This window comes from Notolabrus celidotus, chromosome 11, assembly GCF_009762535.1.
Source record: "Notolabrus celidotus isolate fNotCel1 chromosome 11, fNotCel1.pri, whole genome shotgun sequence".
Classification (NCBI taxonomy): Eukaryota; Metazoa; Chordata; class Actinopteri; order Labriformes; family Labridae; genus Notolabrus; species Notolabrus celidotus.
In genome coordinates this window covers 11,467,308-11,488,385 of record NC_048282.1, presented here as the reverse complement: position 1 = coordinate 11,488,385, position 21,078 = coordinate 11,467,308, and the positions used below count along the sequence as shown (strand labels likewise).

Here is a 21,078-nt window from a genome sequence, read left to right as displayed (position 1 = left end):
ATCAGCCTGTAAAAGCCTTTGAGACGCCATGTGTCATATCAACTGATTAACAAACAAACCAGATATGGATTTTGACCTTCAAGAGCTTATGAATGAAGTCAACATTAGACAGAAGTTAAGACATGAATCTGGTTTGACGGCTAACGTACCGTTGGATGGATGTGTCTGATTCAGAGCAGCATTTGGATTTACTTGTTCCTAAAGCTGATGAACAGGTTTCACTTTGCAACAGACACACACACATGCACAACTCACACTTACACACAACCTTGTGCCATCTGCGTCACTGTACTTTGGTTGAGCAGTGAAAGAGGAAATCCCAGCCTGAGACTGAAGTCCGTCAACCGCACACTTCAACAAGTGCACTTCCTTGTACATGTGCACTTGCTGCTACACTGTTTCTATAAACAGAGCAAAGAGACGAGCTGCACACAGAGGAGGAAGAAGAAACATCCAGCCAGTGTTTATTTAGAAGTTGTAATTAGGAAAACATTAGTGTTTGTTTATGATAACTTATAACTTTCACCTGCACAGACAAGAAACATGGACAGGACTCCTCAACAGGCTCAGGTGAGTGTTTCCTTCTTTAACCTGATCTTTGTGTTGTTTAAAGCAGCTTCATCTGTTTCATACGAAAGCTGTGATTAACCTGCTGCTTTCTTCTCACTCTACATACGATCCTTTCAATTCAGTATCTCTAATATGTCATGAATAAAGACTCAGATTAAAAGAAATCTTTATAATAAAATTAAAGAAGCATTTGAGAGAGTGGCACTTCCTATGAATGTCACATGGCCCCTGAGGAAAAGAGAACTTTGATCTTAACTTCACTTTTACTTCCTGTAGTAGAAGTTACATATTCACACCACTTTCACTGACTTCATGAGGAGGAGTGTCACCTCTTGACTCGAGAGTAAAGTTGTGAAAGTATTGTTTACTGAATCTATTAGTATTGAAGCTCTCTGCACACCTGACAGCCAATAGAGTCTAACAGATAACAGATCAAACCTGCTGCAGCTAGATTTCAACATGTCTCTCTTTACCTCCACTCAAAAGAAAGGTTAATCACTAATGAAGTTTGGAAAAGACACAGTGTGATAAAACTCTTCATACTACCATCATCATCACACTTTCACCTGTATCTATACACAAACACTAGCAGCATGCATTACCTTATTCCATCAGGGTGGTTCTGTTACCACAGCTGTGCTCTCAAAGCAGGTACAGGCTGACATGATGGTCATCCTCACCTGCTTCATTTACTGTAACTGTAACAATGACATTCAATACATTGATCATAATAATAATAATAATAATAATAATAATAATAATAATAATAATAATAATAATAATAATAATAATAATAAACTTTAGTTATATAGCACTTTCCAAAGCAGGGTTACCAAGTGCTTTACAAATAAGAAATATACTAAAAGGCAATAAAAGAAAAATGTGGGGAAGACGAGGAATAAAAGTTTTAAAAAACTGCAGCAAAATGATCCACAAAGTGACAGAAAACTAAAGAAAGATGAAAAGGTTATGACCACCAAAGAAAATAGAAATAAAGTAATGTTGGAAGAATAAAAACAAAAGATTTATTTTTAAAAGAGATCAGAAATGCAAAATATTAAATATAAAAATATTAAGTATAAAAATATAACAAATATAGTAACAAATACATATTTATAAATATAAAAAATATAAATATATACAAATATCCATCCAACCATCCATTATCTTGACCGCTTATCCCGTTTAGGGGTCACGGGGGGCTGGAGCCTATCCTAGCTGGCTTCGGGCGGAAGGCAGGGTACACCCTGGACAGGTCGCCAACCCATCACAGGGCTAACACAGAGAGACAGACAACCATTCATGCACACACTCACACCTATGGGCAATTTAGAGTGATCAATCAACCTGAGCATGTTTTGGGATTGTGGGAGGAAGCCGGAGTACCCGGAGAGAACCCACGCATGCACGGGGAGAACATGAAAACTCCTATATATATACAAATATAAAACATAAAATTATAGAAATATAAAATCCTGCCAGTGGTACTGTCTGAAAAAGATCTGATCGAGCTTGGATGAAGGACAGAGCTAAGTGGTGTACTCAGAGGGGGGTCAGGGGGGCAATCGCGCTTTTGGATGTCTTTTAGGAAGAATAAACATTATATATATGCCCACTGGACGCCCTTTCCTTTTTTTAACACTTAAATTTGATTTCATTTTTTTCCCTTTTACACAACAAAAGAAAGAAAGAACAAACAAACATTACCATCATTGCCATTCTTTGTAATATTCACAGTTCTAGATAACTTCCTCAGTCATAGGATTTGTACAGCACGTTTGTAAACTTTAAGTTTTGCCTCATTATCATAGAATACAATAAGATGGAGGTCAACAATGTTTTCAGCAGTAAGGAGGAGAAGGGCAGCCACCATTCACACCTTCTATTCCGAAAAATATAGTTTCAATTTTTCTCACCTTGTAATGTACAAATCTTCTCTTTTTAATCTTAGCAGGGAAGTCATTTTTTCCATCTCGTTAATTTCTCTGATCTCGAGCCAATTCTGTACTATCTGTGGATCTGCCTGTAACCATTGCTTTTTTAGCAGTGATAATAAATATTTTCAAGAGATATTTAGTGTATCCTGTTACATCATCTGGCAGGTCACCCAAATAAAGAGAAACAAAAGTTAATCCCAGAATCTGCTTCATGATACCACTTTTTTTTTTTACCAAAACTGCAGTAATTTTGGACAGTTCCAAAAAATATGGTGGTGATCCACCCCTCTGAATGCTGTAATAGAACATATATGAAAAATATCCTTATAGGTGCACCTGTAGTGGATAAAATGTAAACAATGTCCCTCTAGATGCCTTTCAAGTGAAATAAATGTAATCACGTGCCGCCTCACATGCAAGTTGATGCAATAGGTGTATTTTCATGACCATACATAGTCAGATTATACCAATAAAACTGATCTTACTGGAGTTTCATTTACAATACAGGCTTGTGAATTCTTTGTTTTCCATGTATACACTCATTCTGACTGTATTCTGTAGGCAGACATTCTGCACATGTTCATTTCTTGTCTCTCGTGACTTGAGATCGTGCCTAAGAACTCTTTGAAGCAATAAGGCAGTGCGAAACTGGTCAGAGAATCCACATCGCCCCCTAATGGTAACAATGTGTCACTTTCACTCTGCTTCGTTAAAAATAAGAAGATGACGAAAGCGACTCATCCATACAAGAGAAGCTCAACCTCCTTTTCCTGCATTGTGTCGTGCTGCTTTGACGTCACACTACTAAAGCTAGATTGGCGCCTTGGAGCATGGAAACCCCCGATAAGGATAGACACAGAGTTTATAATTGGACAGACTGAGACTAATTGAACAGCAAAAAGGGGTCAGGTAAATCCAACTAGTGTGATTAAGTGCCCAAAAAAATATTGAAATGTCAAAGTTAAGTCAGGAAAGTCAAGAGGGCATCATATCAACATAACCAAACTATAAGCCCAAAATAAAAAAGACACCATCAAGGTACAGATTAGAATTCAAAAGGTGCAAATTTACAGCAGACCGTCTGTGTTTAGTTTCACCTTTGCTTGAGAGTACAGGGGTGAAGAGGCCGACAAAAAAGAAGAAACAGACAGCAGCAACAGGGTATATCTCAGACGTGAATGAAGGTCATTGAATGAGTTGCTGTGGTTATGTGGTACGCAACCACTTGGCTACAAAGACGCTTCATCGCTGCCATCGTTCTGAGTTCACTTCACTAACATGAGGAGCATGAAGAGATGTCTGTCCCGTAACTTGGGCGTAGTCACTGGAAATAAATTAAACAACCTTTTATCACTGAGGGTGAGGAGATAAGATGAAGAAACTCTGTAATTGTGTTGTAAAAGTGTGTGTTCATGATGGACTCGGTGTGTGTTGTGTGTTTTGGAAAGGCGTGGTCACTCCGGCCGCCTGCAGCCATCTGTTGTTTGAAGTGAATGATCACCAGAGGAGGACGGGTGAGGGCAAGTAGAGGAACAAAAAGCTTGTAGCCTGAGGCCTCAGGGAACATTTGCATGGTTTTGCATGCATTAATATGTCACAGTGGCTGCTCAGTGAAATCTTGTACCTGGGAGGTCTAAAGTTGGCTCATTTCCACCACTACACAACTCTCCAACTTTATATTAACCCCAGAATTATTTTAGCATACAATCAGGTCCATTAATCCAGTACTTTCCAAACTGTAAGAACGGAATAATTTATGATTATTATTAATCCACATGACTGCTTCACATTCACATTTTCACATTTCTACAAACTGCACCTTTAAGTGTAAACAACGGTTACATTCCTGTTTTAATTCCAAGTGAAGGCACTGATAAAATAAAATGTGCAAAGAAAACTGCCAGCCTGTTAACCAATCTCTAAAAGCTATTTTATTATACGCCCCACCTCTGAAAAGGCAAATAGCCACGCATAGTTTAGGATTTTAGCCCCCCCTTGAAATTGGCCACCCCTGGACACACACAGCTCTTCAACACAGCTGGTGTCATCTGCAGGGATTGAGACCATGATGCTATTTCAGTTAGCATAAGAGCTAGCAGACTGTTACTAAGGCATTTTTTAATGAGTGCATACATATTTCTGGGAGGCTAATTACTGCCATGCTAACACTTTGTGCTTACAGCAAGAGAGTGTGCATCCATGACGTCACGTCCAGTTCAGACAGATGTCCTCTAAGAGTCCCCTCCAACCAGGTCTTCTATCTCTTGTCTGCTGTCTAAACCTGCTGCTTGATGCTGGATCCTGTTAGCTTGAGCCAGTGTTCACTGAACTCTGCTTTGGCATTCCAGAGTCAGGACTAAAATGTTCCAATGATATTTAACTTTTTCAAATTTGATTTGAACATTAAGACCTGACAAGCTTAGATTCAGTTGTTTGACCACCAAGTAGATCAACCACACCTCCATCACTCTCGGTTTTATTCTACCTTTAGAACTGGGTGCAAACTCTTCAGGTATTGGTATAATCTGAAGTTGAAGTACAGAGTAAATCTCCTCTCTGTGTTTTGAATTACTTAGAATAGACACTGGAGGGAGGGGTAATAGCATGCCTGGCTCTGTCTACAGCTCTCTTTACAAACACCTCTTAAGCATATGTGTCACATCTGTTGATTACTTACAGAAGCAAATGTTTAACCAACAGTTTGTGGTTTCAGCTCAGCGCAGGAACTTCTTCATGACAACAGTCAGCTGTAAAGGCTGAGAGCGGCTTCCGTTGAAACAAAACCTGAACTCACAGAGCGAAGTCGACAATAAGTTTGCTGGTTTCTGTGGTTTAAGTTTACAAATTCCTCTAAGTTTAAAGTACTGTAATCAAACTAAAGGACAGGGGTTGTTTAGTCAGACGTCATTCAAGAAGGTCTGCACAATAAATCACTATTTTCATGTGTCTCAGTTTGAGCATCCATGATGAACCACCTACGATCATTTGATGTTAACAATCAGTGCTTTGTACCTCGGCAGGTGTTCAGTTTACCTGTTAGATGCAGGCCTTGGTGTAAAGCTCGTACTACTACATGCAAAATGTTTATGAACAGGATTTAATGTGAATGCTGCTGTTTGAGGACTAAAAAGTTAAACCGTGTGCATATTTACGTCATTCAGACATTCATTGGGACATCGGAGCACATATCATGACACCAGTAACTAGAGCTGGGTGATATTAAAAAGTATGTTTCAGCTGTGTTTATATTCCACTCAAAAGGTGTTTAAGCCCTGCCTACCTCTAATGTTTGGTGGCAACTAGCGTTTAAGGCTCATTAGCGCCCCCTCCCCTTCCATTGATTGGGGGGACGTAATTACAGGTTTATTAATATCTAATTTGTATTGAACTTTTTTTATATTTATATTGGGGGGAAAATTATATCAATAATTACCGTTATCATATTATCGCCTAGCCCTAATCATGACACCAGTAACGTTAAACCGGTATGTCTGCTCAGCTTCTGTAAACTAACTAACGGTCACAAAGTTTAGTGGTTGTTACATTACAGTTCATAATCTGACATAGCTACAAATGAATAAACGACCACACCACTCTGCATCCTGATAAAGAAAGAAGAAAGATACTTTATTAATCCCCAGGGGGGAAATTCATTTTTTTCACTTGTGCTATTTTTGGACATTCTACACATACAGTTTTTTTGGTATATACATACAATGCACACACATGCAGTGAACATCCTTAGGGAGATAAAAGTAATCTGAGCAAATTAAAGTTGGATTAAGAAGACCTGTATTCATTCATTTGCTTCAACTACAAATTAGACACATTTTTACTGTAGAGGGTGACGGCGCTCATGGGAAATGTCTTCATATCCCAGAAAAAAAACAGACTTCATCCAGAGGTCGCACCATAATCAAGACAACATAAAAGTTTACTTTACCTTTAATATCTTATTATCAATGCACCTCATACCTCGTATTGATCGCTGTAATCACACATTGAACAAGTCTCTTGTTGTGCAGGCCCAAGCAGAGGTTGTGGTTTTGCTTCGTCCTGCACTCCGATGGTTTGATAACCATTCTGTGGTTTCTTATCTCTCTATAACTTCATAAATAAATTTGATATCATGTAGGTGCTGTTATTTACTTGTTTATGCTTCCTCTGGCCGCTCATGTTCACTTTTAATTGATTCAAAACAAACAAGAAACATAAAACTCATCACTTCCTGCTGTGAGGAGGAATAACGGGAGATTTCCCAGGAAATTAAAGAAAAATAAGTTGAGGAACTGAAGGAATATTTTCCGTTTCACAAGAAAACAGAAATGTCTCTCCACTTGCTCTGACATATATGACTTAATGTTTCGCTCCACTCACCCTGACTCGATGCATTCCTATGTGCCTCTGGTGGTTTATATAGCTGGGGAGTTTTCCCAAAGGGAATCCTTGTGTCCTCTCATTTGGTCGGCTATAAATAGCAATTGTGTCTTCCCATGCAGAACCAGTAATGTTCATATACTGGACCTTCAGTATGAGCTCCCAGATGAGCGTTCACACAGGGGTCAGTAGCACAACTATACCCATTCAATCTGCAGCAGAGGAATAGTGTCTGTGAACCGGTGTTAGCTTGTGTTAGTTACTCCAGTTTTAAAGGTCACACTGAAGGAAATAAACAGAGACCAGCACATTCGGGACAATGAGCAATGAGAGCGATTGAATTCCTCACTCTTGACAATGACTCATTCCAACATTGAAGAGGCCAATGGGTTATGTGGGTTAGGTCTTAGTCATGATCCTTGTCTTACATAATCCAGATATTTCATCAAGGCTTCTGAAAGATTTTAAAGAGAGAGTGCAGTACAAAAAAAGTTAATGAATGAATGGAGGGAGACGAAGGGCGATCACGCTGCAAAGGTCCAAACAATGTCCTTTAGGAGAAATGGGCTGCAAAGTCAAAAACTTCTACTAAAGTTGCATGCAACAATGGCAACATGCTGCAGAGACCAGAAACAATGTCTAATCAATCACACTCAGAAAACACTGTAAAATAAAAACGCAAATCCAGCTTATGTTTGCACACACTCTTGAGTTTTTTAAGTTTCTTTATTTAAAGCATCTTCATCCTAATCTGAACTGTTTACACAGATGCAGCAGGATTGTCCTTTCTCAGCCACCCTACCAACTTTATTCAACCCCTTCCAGTGGTTTGGGGGTGTAATTAAATGTTTATTTATATCGAATATTTGTTATATTTATATTGAGACAAATTACATCACGATAATTATTGCCCTAGCTGATCTCAGCCAGGACTCTCTGCACGGCCAATCGCTGTTGAAATACTGACAGAATAACTGACGGCTAAGATCAGCACTCCTTTTAAGAGTGAGGCAGAGTTTGACTAATCTTTTTTTTCAAGCTCATTATGTAAATATGTAATTGTCTTCTTTAAAAGTATCTGTATTCTCTTTCACCCCAGAATTCAGAGCAGCACCTGTCTCCAACCTCCAGGAGGAGTTTCAGCTTTTCATCTTTAAGAATCAAAAGTAAGACAGAAAGTTACTCAACACAAGTGATTTAAACTTAATCTAAGAAAACACCTGCAGTTACCTTTTAATTCACCAACAACTCTTTTATTCCATTTTGTGCAGAAAGAAGCAACAGCACTGAGGAGAAGGGATTCACACCGCGGAGAGGGCTGAAGTCTTTTTCATCCGTACGAGAGGGGTCAAGAAAAGGTGAAAGAAACACTCCTGTATAAACGTGTTATACAGATGTTGAAACATCTTAAATCTACCATGACGGTGAAAATAATCATTCTCTTACATCATGAGAAACCTGTTTCTCCTTTATGAGGAAGAGAAACTGCTCACAGCTTGTAATTGCATGCTTTGTTGACTTCTGGTTCATTTTTATTTTCAGCCCAAGATGAAGACAGGGCCTCACTGCCTTTCCCTTCTCAGGACCAGTTGAAGAAGACAGGTATGTGTGTCTTTTAATGAAGCATAAAACATTAAAGTCATGTTTGCATTGTCTGATCTTAATCAGCCGTTTCATGCATGCTCCTCAATCATTCGCTCATTCATCAGCTGCTTGGAGACACGTTGACAGGTGACAGCCAAGCATATTTATACAGGTATAGTGATGCCATAATGACCTGCAATTTCTCAGTATTAAATAAGGTGTGTTCAAACAGTAAGGGAACAGTTTGGCGAGTGCGTGGCAGAAAATAAAATTTACTTTGTGTCGTGCATAAAGACACCTTTACTCTGCAGGAAGACTCATTTCAGTGCTGTTAGCATCCTGAAAAGTTACACAGCGCCTTAAACTGCCTTAAATAGTAAAACATACTCCCTTATTGAGCAATCAGCCCCTTTCTTTTTGGCATAAAAACAGTGTTTATTAAAGGGGAACATCACTCACTTTACATGTTGAGTACGATTACTTAGTCATGAGCAGAAATACTTGGCCTGAGAAATCAGTTGCATAATATCTTATGTGTCCCTTGAGGACCTTAGGTTACAAAGCAAGTGGTACATATATGATTCTCAGCACAACGGGAAGTGCTAGATGCAGTCCCCCTCATTCCCCAATGTTTGGAAACAAGCAGCCAAAAGAGTTTCTTGAACGCCACTAAAGATTAAACTGAATATGTCCTTCAGGGTGTATTTCTATTGGAGAAAAACACAAGTGTCTAAACCTTTTCCAGTGGGGTACATTTGTTAAAGTGCCTTTCAAAGAGAGAAAATGGGATTCACGATCCTTCATTGAGGCCTTCTAAAGAAAAAAGTGATAAACAAGGGCCATCCTGAATGCCTTTCTAGTAGAGAAGGCATTCAGTGTGACCTCTCACAAGAGGAAATACACATAAGAGGGTTTTCTCAGAGCAGGAACTTGACAGTGGAATGGTCTTACTAAAGCTTTCCAGACTGCTATTCAAGTGGTGAAAACATGCCCTCCTGTAAAGCTTTCTGGTAGAGATATAGTCCTCCAGGGTGCATGTCCAGGAGAGAAAATTTGATAAAGTGTCCTTTTGTCATGGCAACACAACCCCAGGGATTCACATCATGTCTAGGGCTACTGAGGCTTGGATGCCCATGCATACGTTTGGCTGCCGGCTAGAGGGAAATGGTGAAACATGGGCTTACTCATAAGGCAGCTCTCCTCCGGCTTCGACCCAGTTCGCTTCGACCAGCCTTGACTTTGGTCCGTCAACGTCACTCCATGACTCTGTGACCCTGACACCAGTTTGTTTATAAGTACGCGGACAAAACTCACCTGTTCAGAGTCTTTCATCTTTATCTTCATCTTCTCCTTCTTCTTCTTCGAATTGTATTCAGGCAGGCTGTACACTGGATAGTTTAATACTGCCCTCCACAGGCTAGGTTTTATTACCTATATTATAATTTGGCATACAGACCAGTTGATTTTATAAAACGTATAATCGCTCTTCAAATTGAAAGTCTCTAATCAACTCTTCACTTCCTAATTTATACCGGTGTTGACCCATAGACTGTAAATAAAAATGGACAGCGTTGCTCCGCCTCTTCCCGTTGTACGGTTCTGAAGCCAAAAAATCCCGCTCCTGGGCGCAGCCATTGTGCAGCCAGAGCCTGTGAAGCCACTGTAACGAGCTCCACCCTACAGCATAACGTCATAAGACACTGTGTGTCCTTTGAAGTTTTCCTCTACGGCGGCTGTGAATCAAAGGAAACCAGGAAGTAAAACCCCGTTTTTTAAACTCTAATAACTAACGAATAAGAAACTTTTCAGGAAAAAGAGACCTATACTGCAGCCAGCCACTAGGGGGCAGACACACTGCTGAAAGCTTCACCAACAGCCGAGGGAACTTATCCCTTGTGTTGACCAGGTAAGCCCACCCCCTAGCCTGACAGTCATGGTGATCAGCCAATAGGGAGAAAGTGACACTTTAGGGTCCCCTTCGAGAAGGAAAAGCAAGACAGTTAGCCTACCAGTGGAAAAAAAAGCTCTTAGGATGTTTTTTTTTCAGAGAAGAAATGATACAAGCCATCCTTTCAGTGGAAAAGCCTTTTAAAAAAGTTTACAGACGGCTATTCCAGTGGGGAAAACATGCCTTCCGGTTAAGCAGCAACCTCTGGTCTTAAAATATGAAGCCCATGCTGAAGTGTTAAACTGCAGTTCATTGAGCGTCTACTTGAGGCTGGCTGCAGAAACACCGGAAACCACATCCACACCCATTAAAAAAAGATGATCTTTACAGCAATAATACACGTGTTTACAGCCTGGTTAAAAAAACAAGTTTTTATACAGTCTATGCTTCCGGTAAGGCCTTCCAGTAAAGATTTAGAGCATGTCCAGTGGAGAAAACGCAATAATGTGCCCTCTAGAGTCTTTTCTCTTGTTGAGAGAATATGATAAAGTGCCCCTTTGGATGCCTTTCGAGGACAGCCTTTCAAGTGGAATCATTTTTTGAACTAGGGCCCTTCAAGAAGAGAAAACACGATCATATGCTTGAAAGTGTTGCCCTACAGTGGAGAAAATCCACATATAAGGGTTTTTTCAGGGCGAGCCTTCTTTCTAGTGGAAAAGCCTTATGAAAGGCTTTCCAAACTGCTATTCCAGTGGAGAAAATATGCCCTGTCTGGCCTTTCAGTAAAGATATATTCACTTCAGGTTGCACGTCCAGTGGAGAAACTTTCCTTTATGTAAAGTAACCTCCATTGTGCCCTTATACGAGAAGAAAACATTATAACCAGTGGAGAAAACACGATCAAGTGCCCCTCAGAGTGCTGTTGAGACATGCAGTTGAGAGTGGCATTTGGTGAAAACATTACAGGCTTTCCTCTGGTGCACCTTCCAGTGGAGAAAATGTAAAGATTGGCCCCACAGGGTGCACTTCTCATGGAAAAGGTGTGCTTAAGTGGTGCAGGACACTCTTCTAGCTGTACTCTTCCAGTGGAGAAAATATAATCACTTGCCTCCAGGGTTCCTTTAGAGTAATATTCAAAGTAATTGAGGTAGAGAAAACACAATTAAGGGCCTTCACAGAGAAAATATGGTGAAAAACCCTTTTGGATGTCTTTCAAGAGGAGAACACCCTCCCTTACCTGCTAGTGCCTGTCTCAGCACATGCTGCAGGGGCCTTCATACATTTTTGCCCTTGACCCTCAGACAGCCTGGGAGCACTACTGCTAGTGCCTCTTATACAGTATTCCAGAGCTTGTTGTTTCCTATCAGTCCTAGAAAGCTTAAAGTCAATTGGAAAGTGTCCTAGCTGACGTGAGCAGGGGTTTGAAGACTATGTGACAGTAGTGAACTTCATTTTGTAGACCCGAGAGCTCTGGTGGGTGAAAAGTGTTTGTCTGTTTATGAGCAGAAAGTACTCGTAAACAACGTTTTTCAGGAATTGCAACCTGTGTCAACATTCTTTTCAAGGTGGAAAAAGTAATTAGACTGAGTCTGACTCAGCTCTCTGATGTGAACAGGTTCCTGAGAATGTTAAAGGCTCCTCCAGCCTGCACTCATTGCAGAAATCTGAGTCATAGCCTGCAGGCTGTTGTTTGAAAGTTGACGCTGGGCGGGAGTAAAGATCTACTTTATGTTTCGTTTTGTTGACGTTGACCTTTTACACTCCTGTCTTTAGTTAAACTCAGGAGTGGAAAAAATACACAGATCTTTTGCTAAAATAAAAGCAACGTGATGCTGCAACTACTTATTGGTTTTTTTATCACCTAGTATATTCTTGATGTATCCATTTTTATTTTAGTCTGTAAAATATCTGAATGTTTATAGAACTTTCTAGAGGCAGAAGAAAGGGGGAGATATCTTCAATTGCTTCTCTGGTCAAACAAAAAGTTAAAAAACCAAACTTTACATGAACCAAATAAAAAGCAGCAAATCTTATATTCAACGAGCTTTGACCCGGTAATGTTTGAAATTTTAGCTCCAAAAATAACCAAATCAAACCCTAATTATTAAATAATTTAGCTTAGTTAATGGATTTATGGTCATAGCTCTACATGCATGTGTTAAATGTCAGAGCTGAGATGTGTAGCTTTATTTCCAGTCTTAAATATATATTTTTTTTATCACTCTACAGACAAGCTTTTGATAATTCATGGGAGAGAAATATATCTCAACAGATACACAGTTATTCACAGTGGTGTACTCGGAATGTGATAGTGTACGAAAGAAAACACGCTGAAGTGCCCTCTTGGATTCCACTGTAGTGGATAACACATTAAAAATGGCCTTCTATCGTGTTCTTTCAGCAGAAAATGCATAAAAAAGTGCCCTCTGGCTGCCCCACCTATGAAAAAAACGTGAAAAAGTGCCCTCAACATGCCCACAAATTGTATAACACACAAAAAAGTGCTCTCTGGATGCCCCTCAAATGTATAACTGCCCACATAGTTCATTATGTTATGTAAATTATGTACTATAATCAATAATATAGCAATAAATAAATAGTTTTGTTTTCCATTTACATAATTCAATTTTAACATAAATGGTCTCATAAATATTCACCAGAATGCAAGGAATTCAGTGTTAGATGCTCAAAATTTCGTGGGGGAAGACTCTCAGACCCCCTTCCTGTAATGCTGCCTTAATACATTTAAATTCAGAGGTTAAATTAATTAGAAATAGCCTTTAGCCTAGAGTAGCCGAAAATACGTTAAGTTAAGTAAACGTGCCTTAAACATCATACCTCAGAATAATATGCTGCTTAAACGTATTTACTTTCCGCCACTTGTTGAACTTATTTTAACTATTTTAGTGAGTCTTCAGTTCATTTTTTCTCTGCTGCGTTCATTGGGAGCAGGAAAAACACCGCGGACCGTTTTTTAGTACGTGCCTTGAACGCACCACAGGAGAGTACCGCTTTGGCACGCTCCAAAAAACAGACCAGATTGAGCATGTGAAGCACGAGGACCTGTGGAGGTGAAAGTAGGATGCAATGTGTTTACGGGAATGGAGTGGATGAGGTGCGGATCTAAGGACTCTTTATACCACCGTGTTTGTGGATTTTAGCAGAGATGAGTGAAGCGGTAACGAGAAGGAGAAAGGGACACCGACTGGCGGACTTGAAGAACCGATGGAGTGAGTACTGGACCGCTGACACAGCCGAATATCTTCACTGTTATTTATCTGTGTTTAAACATCGGATTACACACCTGATGATCGGTGTGTGATGACCTGATGCGACTGAACAGATTTGAAACTTTAAAACTTACCTTTCTGTCCGGCGGTCTATTTTTATCGACCGTAGCACACCTGTCGGAACGTCTGATGTTCCCTCGAGCAGGTTGTGTGTTTCATATCCGGGTATCCAGCTGTCAACCAGCTCACGTTCGGAAAAACACGAATTAAACTTCACTTCGCTGCTCCTGTGAGCTCCCAGACCTCCTCTGTGTTACTGTTGGTGCATTCAGTAGATTCAGCTCAGGAGAGTGCAGCAAGGTGAAATATAAACACGCCGAATTGGTTTATGGACTCCTGGGATTTGTTGCCAAGTCGGCACATCAGACTAGCAGGGGCGGTGACGTCACATTCACAATTAACGTCGTGAACTTTGGCGGAATTTAAATGGAATTGATTGAACTTTACTGAAACAAAACAGTTGTTTAAAAAGTTCCTCCTGACTTTTTCTCCACTGCACTCTCTATACAAGTAAATATCCGTCCTATCTTGATCTGTGAACTGCAGGCTGTATTTCATAAATTTAAATAAGGATTTTGAATTATTTTAAAGAATCTGGAGTTTGGTTTCTCGCTATTTTTGCTGTTAAATGCATCCCGAATTTAATTTAAGGCTGTAGTTATTTGCTGAGTAGCATCAAGGGGCAACTTCGGGTGTCAAAATATGAAGCCCATGCGGAAGTGTTATAAACTGTAGTTCATTGAGAATCCGCTTGAGGCTGGCTGCAGAAACACTGGAAACCACAAACACACCCATTCAAAAAAGACGATATTTGTAGCATTAATAATCATGTTTGCAGCCTGGTTCAAAAAATGTCTGGGCTCTCTGTAGCTAATTTCTCTATCGGCACACACTGTATGGGGGGGTGAATTATTTTCTAACGCGGAGAATTCGAAAACAGAAGATATTAAGATTACGAGTTTTTGCCCAAATGAGGACATGACTGATTTGACTCCTGGACGGGAACACATAGCTGTTGGCTAGGAGGCTCAAATTCCACCTCTTTACGTCACACTATGCCTGGTTGAGTTGCGCATTTCCAATATGGCCGACGATTGGCTACAAAACAGCGCTCAGGAACAGATGGGTGACGTCACTGATACTACATCCATTATTTCTACAGTCTATGAGTAGCATTGATATGTCTGTACAACAAACATGGAGGACAGGAACATTAAATTCACTTAAACTATGTGACGTTTAGTGGAGGTGAACATCCCAAACAGCATTTTAAACTGTGCCCCTATTCCCCTTTGTGCCTGAGTGCACTCACTGTACAATTACCTGTGTAGCCTGCCTGTCTCCATTCTTAGTCTATTAACTCTGAGCTATGTATTTGACTTCATTCTAGATTTTCCCTGACTTTGAATCATCCTAAACTGAATATTTTGCTAGTTTTTGAAGCCCTAAACATGCCAAATTAGCATAGACTCTGGTGTTTTGTTTAGAAGCATTGCAAGGTTGCTGTATATGACAACTTAGGTGGCAACAAAAAAAGGATGAATTACATAATGAACTTTGGTGGATAAAAAAGTTAGCCTGAACAATGTGGCTGCAGTGTAGTGCTTACACAAGTTTATTCGTCTTCAGATCTCAGTCCATTAACTCTGAGCTATTTGATGTATTGAGTTGTAGAATTTGGATGACCTTGCAGCCTCTAATGTCAATATCTCTGCAGTCACAGACATGCTGAATACAAATGTGGATCCATGCAAATGATTTTTCTAGGTGTTGAAAGGTCGCTACCTCAATTTACTTACATTTGCAAATGATATAAGGAACTTTGGCTGTTACTGGAGTTTAAATTGGTGCCTTACCTTGCAGAAAATACTTCAACAATCTGATTTTGCTGGCAGATTGCTCGCATTTAATCTGAAAAGCCTGATTTTAAATCTTAATCCCTGAAATCTGAGGTATGGATTGGATTAAGAGGATGTTTTTTAAGGCCCCTGGATGTTAGCATGATCCTGTTCTTGCAGTCTTATACATGGCAGATTCAATTGAGGGCTCCAGTTATATGTTCCGGAAGCCTTCTGAGGTCAATAACAAGAAATTCATGAAGACCTGAATGAAGTTTGGTTGGTATTGGATTTCAAAAATTGATGTTGTAATGCCTCACCCTTAATAATGGAATGCTTTAACAATGTGTTCCAAGTCTTTTGGCTGCAGTGCACTCAATGTACCTATCACGTTGAGGCTCCTACAGGTGAATATCTGACAGCTGCTGCAGTCACACACACATGCTGTTTTAAATGATGGACTCCTGTAGTTAGTTGTGAGGTCAGTACCCTAAATGAAAAGAGAGTCAGAAATGTCGTGTTTGTGTTGTGCTCTGCTTGAAATACAGGTTTTGTTAGAAATACTAGTCAACCTTTCATATCGGAACACACAACAAACCCCAGGTGAGACTCCACGGGGCATATTTGTCCAAGAATGTGTCTGTTTACACTAATGAAGTGTATAGTTTAGGCGCTAAAACTGCTGTAGTTTTTGTTTTATTGGACAAATAGATAAAAAGAGGTCCTTTTAATCTGTAGATTGCAGGTTTTCTAAGTAATCCTGAAGTTTTAGTTAGGCCTCAGCGACTGCTCCATTCCTTTCTTATAGATTCGACAGCATGTTGTTCTAACATGTTCTGCAGCCTCTGGGCACGAGGAGGCTGTTAAACAGGACTGTTATTTACACCATGAGCATAGCTGAACTGCAAAAGCACGACTCCACTGCAGCATACAGGCTTCAGAGAGGAGAAACAAATGGCACTAAAAGCTGAGATGTTGTAAATTATTGTGAGTGTTTCTGCAGCGACTTTAGTTTAAAAGTTGTGCAACTGCAAAGCACATGGTGGAGAGACTCTGCTGCTGCTTCTGACAGTGCAAACACCTCATCCTGGCAACAGAGTGTGTGTTGTGAGCTTCATTTAAGGTTGTTGTTAGGAACCAGGCAGCAGAGCCAGAATGAAACCTGAACAATGTCCAGCGGGACTCCTTCTTTGTCTGCTGCAGACTGCTGGATACACACAGCTGAACTCACTGTGTTTCCTCAGATACTTTAGAAAGGATAAATAATGTAACATGACAGCAAACTAATCATTGCGTTAACCAACAAGTATGAAGGTTGTAGTATCTTCTTTTGTCTCAGAATGATTCACATTAGAGTAGAGATCTAGTCTCTGTGTGGCTGCTGTCTCTTTACGAACACAGGAGAAACCTTAGACACGTTACATCCTGCTTACTGAATCATGTTCACCTCGTTTCTTGGCTAATGTGTGTCTTCCTTTTATTGCAAACTGGTTTGACCACACTCTCTTTTGTACATATAATTATTTAACAATAGTTGCTGTTTTGCATGGTTGCAGAAATGAAGGTTAAGTTCCTTTTATTTACAAAGTTGTATTGTTTCTGTTTGCTTTGTCGGGTTACCTCACCTTGGACAAAGCAAACCCTAATTCCAAAAGAATTTGGACTCCTAAAACGTGAATAATACAGATTTCTCTGGACCCGAGCCCCTTTAAGTTGAACTGAGGGGGAGTGGAAAACTGTCCTGTGATATGACGAGTCAAAATCTGACACTCTTTTTGGAAACCAAGGAAACACAGAGAGGGACCACCCAGATTGTTATCAGCTCACAGTTTAAAGCCAGCATCCCTGATGGTATGGGGATCATAACCCGGGACTTCCACCAGATCTGTGTCCGGCCTGTCTCCAATCCGCTGTGGTATGGCTCCGTGCTCTCTCATTGGTCAACACTCAACAGTTGCATTTTCGGAACGCAGCACGGAGCGGCTCCAGTGGAAGTTAACACATTGACTAGAATAGTAACCTACCAGATCCGGTGCCTTGACGGATCAGAGACAGACTGGACATGGATCCGGTGGAGTTTGGCCGTAAGTGTCCATGGCATGGGAAGCTTACAAATCTGTGAAGGCTTCATTAATGCTGAACAATATGCAAGTTTAGGAGCAACATATGCTGCCATCCAGACTTTTTCATGAAGACCTTACATATTTCAGCAAGACAATGCCAAACCACATTCTGCACGCCTTACAACAGCATGGTTCTGTAGTGGAAGAGTCCAGGTGCTAAACTGGCCTGCCTGCAGTCCTGACTTGTCACCCATTAAAAACATTTGGAGCGTCATGAAACAAAAAAATATTTCACTTTAAAGTCCAGAAACTGGTCTCCTGGGTTCACCAACGTTTACAGAGTGTTGTTCAAAGAAGAGCTGATGAACACAACGGGAAACATGCTCCTGCACCAGCTGATTTGAAACATGTAAATAAGCAGATATCAGGTATGAAACAACATTTTATCAACATTTGACACACCAGCCAAACTTCTTTGTTTTTCAGATTTCTAACAGCAGGACTGAAAGGAAAAGTTCTGCATTGTAGGAATTTGACTTGTTGGCATGTTTGAAGGGAATTTGATAAGAAGACAGAGAACAGTCTCTTCCTGTCGTCGTAAGGTTCTCAGCCAAGAAATAGGTCAGCACATGTCATGACCCCCTTTAAAACCGCAGTGTGTTGCTTCGCATGCTGGTTGTTTTGTTGTTTTCGCCCACAGGTGGATTTTGTTTCCTCCTGTCTCTCGTCTTTATATCAAGCTAAGCTAAGCGAACGCCTGTTTTGACACAAGAGGGATGTCAATCTTTTTATATACATGTCCTGGCAAGACAGAGAACTTCCAAAAAAGGATGCACAAAGTCCAACTACTTTGGATTATCCACAGATTAAAACATCTGAGAGGGCCCAGTTATTCAAAGGTAATTCCATTGGCTTAAAGCTTGGTTGTGTTGTTTTGTTAATCAAAAGAAATACTGTAATAATAATACTCTTTATTTACAAAGCACCTTTCAAAACAGGTTTACAGTGCTTTACAAATGAGAAAGAAACTAAAAGACAATAAAAGAGAAATGTGATGTAGACAAAGAAAAGGAAATAAAACAATGTTTTAAAAAAGAATAAACGCTCAGGTGACATCTCCTGTAAAAGCACATTGATAAAAATGGGTTTTTAAACAGCATAAAGAAGTTAAGGGACTATGAATAAGATAAAATCTGGAAATCTCATTTCAATCTTTATCCCGATTAAACCTCCAGTTAGTGTTTTAAAATTTTGAGCAGGATTGTGATACTTTAATCAAAACGCTCAGGATTACGGGAACTAAATATAATAAAACTTAGGTCAGAAAGCGGGGAAAGAAAAACAACAAAAATATTTCTACAATAATTATGTTACATTTTTAGTCAGTAAAGTAGACGTCAGGGTTGTGAGAAAAGTGATCCATCAGTTCGCTTCGATTTCAAACGGAAAACCTGTAACTAAAGCTTCACAGTGGATTGTTTAGCTGATGTGGATTTTGGCGCCCCCTGTGGACAAAGTTTGTACCACACGCCACAGTCCCATTTGCAGCATTGGTAATCTGGATTCAGGATTCTCCTAAAGTCTGTATCTGGATCAGGTTGGTCCAGTCCAGTTTATCTATGAAGAGCTGGATTAACCTAATCTTGGATTAAAAATGTGGCTTTCCGAAATCAGGATCTTTCTTATCCAGATTCAACCCTTAAAACAACACCAAAAGAGACTGTTCCTTTGGTTGAAACAGGCTTGGGAAAGTCAAACTGACTTTTCAACACTAATATGACTGCTGATTTTACAAAATGAGCCCTGAAGTAGAGACCTGTAGATGTTTCTAAGTCGCTATAATTATCTTCATTCCAACAGTTGAAATTCAGTTTAACCTTTGAGTATTCTTCTTGCCAAGATTCACTGAGATTACTCAGACCCCTTTACTGAGAATCAAATGTGTTAGGGCTTTTGTCTGAGCAGCTGTGACTCACCTTCACTTCATATCACACTAAAGTTCCCCAAGTTCCCAGCCAACCCTGGATTCTCTCTCACTTTCAGTTTTGTTTTAGAGAATCATCCACCACCAAACTTTCCCTTTAAGTAGTTAGAGGCAAAAGTCTGAGGTGAATTATTGGTGGCCCCTGTAATGTTTAGCTTTCAGTCTTAAAGAAGAGGTTGACAGATTTTCCTGTTGAATGCTGTTTTTTCCCACTTTACCTGAATGCAGCACCAGTGTAAAATCCTCCCCTCAGAGTCTGATGTAAAGGGATGATTCAGCAGACCTCCAGGATTATCAGGGAAGATCGGAGTTGCAAAACATTTTGTTGTTGTTGCAAAACATTCAGACATCAGTGTTTGTGTCTTTACAAAGATGAGAATGCACTTTTTAAATGTATTTTTTCTGTGTTTGAATTAGTAGTTGAAAGGTCTATGTCCCCTGATTGAAGTTGTTCACTGTCAGCTAAAAGTCTTTAGTTGACTCTTGCACGAGGAGCAAACTCTTTGGAAAGCCTTTGCATGCTGTTCTTCTAACGGCTAACTCAGGATGCATCTTTGGCGCAGAGCCACAAGTCGAGCATAGCTGTGTTTCCAGTTTGTCCATAAGGGGTTAAATCTATGACGAGAGTGGTTCTGGGTGAAATTCCTTAGAAATACAAATCGACTTTGAAACAGTCCTTTCAGTCCAGTGTTGCATCTGTTGCACTGCACATCCATTCATTCATGACGCACATTTGAAGAAAACTCACAAATCCAACTTCACTTGCTCGCCTTTTGATTCCTCTGAGGTAAAAAAAATGGATTAATGAAAACAGTAAATTAAATGAATGTTGTCTAAAATAACTTCAAGCAGGGACTCCCAAGCTTTCCAGCCCATGACCCCAAAAATAAGTAAATGGTAAATGGACTTGTACTTATATAGCGCTTTTCTAGGCTTTCTGACAACTCGCATTCACACTACTCGCCACATTCATCCATTCACACCACATTCACTCACTAATGGTCAAGGTTGCTATATAGTAAGGGACCACCTAAAGCCAGTTGACCCCCACTGTGTCTCAAGGTGGTCAAACATTGCTCAGGCAGCAGGCTTATCCAAAAACAGACGGAGACACGCACAAAAGAACTATAAAAAAACAAAGGATAAAATATTAAAACGATCAAAAATCAGATACATAAAATATATTAAAATAATACAATAATTGCAATAACATGCAATTATAAAATGGTTCCAGTGATACTGCCAGAATAAAAATCTCTTGATTAATTAGTACAACACAAAAAAGATAAAAGATAAAAACAATTTAAAAAATCCTACATCTAAAATATATACAAATGAAAAAAAAAAATTATAAAACACAAAAAAACAAAAGTTAAAAGATTGAACCATGAAAACATCATTTATTTAAAATATAATAATATATATAAAAAATAAGAAAAAAGAAAAGAAAACTAAAGATTATAAAATGATTCCAGTGATACTGCCTGAAAAGTAATACAAATATTTTGATTAATTAGTATAACACAAAAAAAAACGAAAATAAACAA

The 21,078-nt window shown here is 39.6% G+C and overlaps 1 protein-coding gene across 2 annotated transcripts in view; it reads left to right on the top strand.

Annotated features, from left to right (window-relative positions):
- Positions 1–421: 421 nt before the first annotated feature.
- The window catches only part of LOC117821966 (DENN domain-containing protein 2D-like), a 33,238-nt gene continuing 12,581 nt past the window's right edge, over positions 422–21,078 (top strand). The window contains exons 1-4 of one of the 2 annotated variants that reach the window (XM_034696554.1): positions 422–570; positions 7,984–8,050; positions 8,156–8,242; positions 8,427–8,486. In XM_034696554.1, coding sequence (XP_034552445.1) covers positions 544–570; positions 7,984–8,050; positions 8,156–8,242; positions 8,427–8,486 — 241 coding nt within the window. In that variant the 5' untranslated portion in view covers positions 422–543. Of the gene's footprint in view, positions 571–7,983; positions 8,051–8,155; positions 8,243–8,426; positions 8,487–13,330; positions 13,587–21,078 lie in introns of those variants that run through there. The other variant, XM_034696555.1, reaches the window with a different exon arrangement.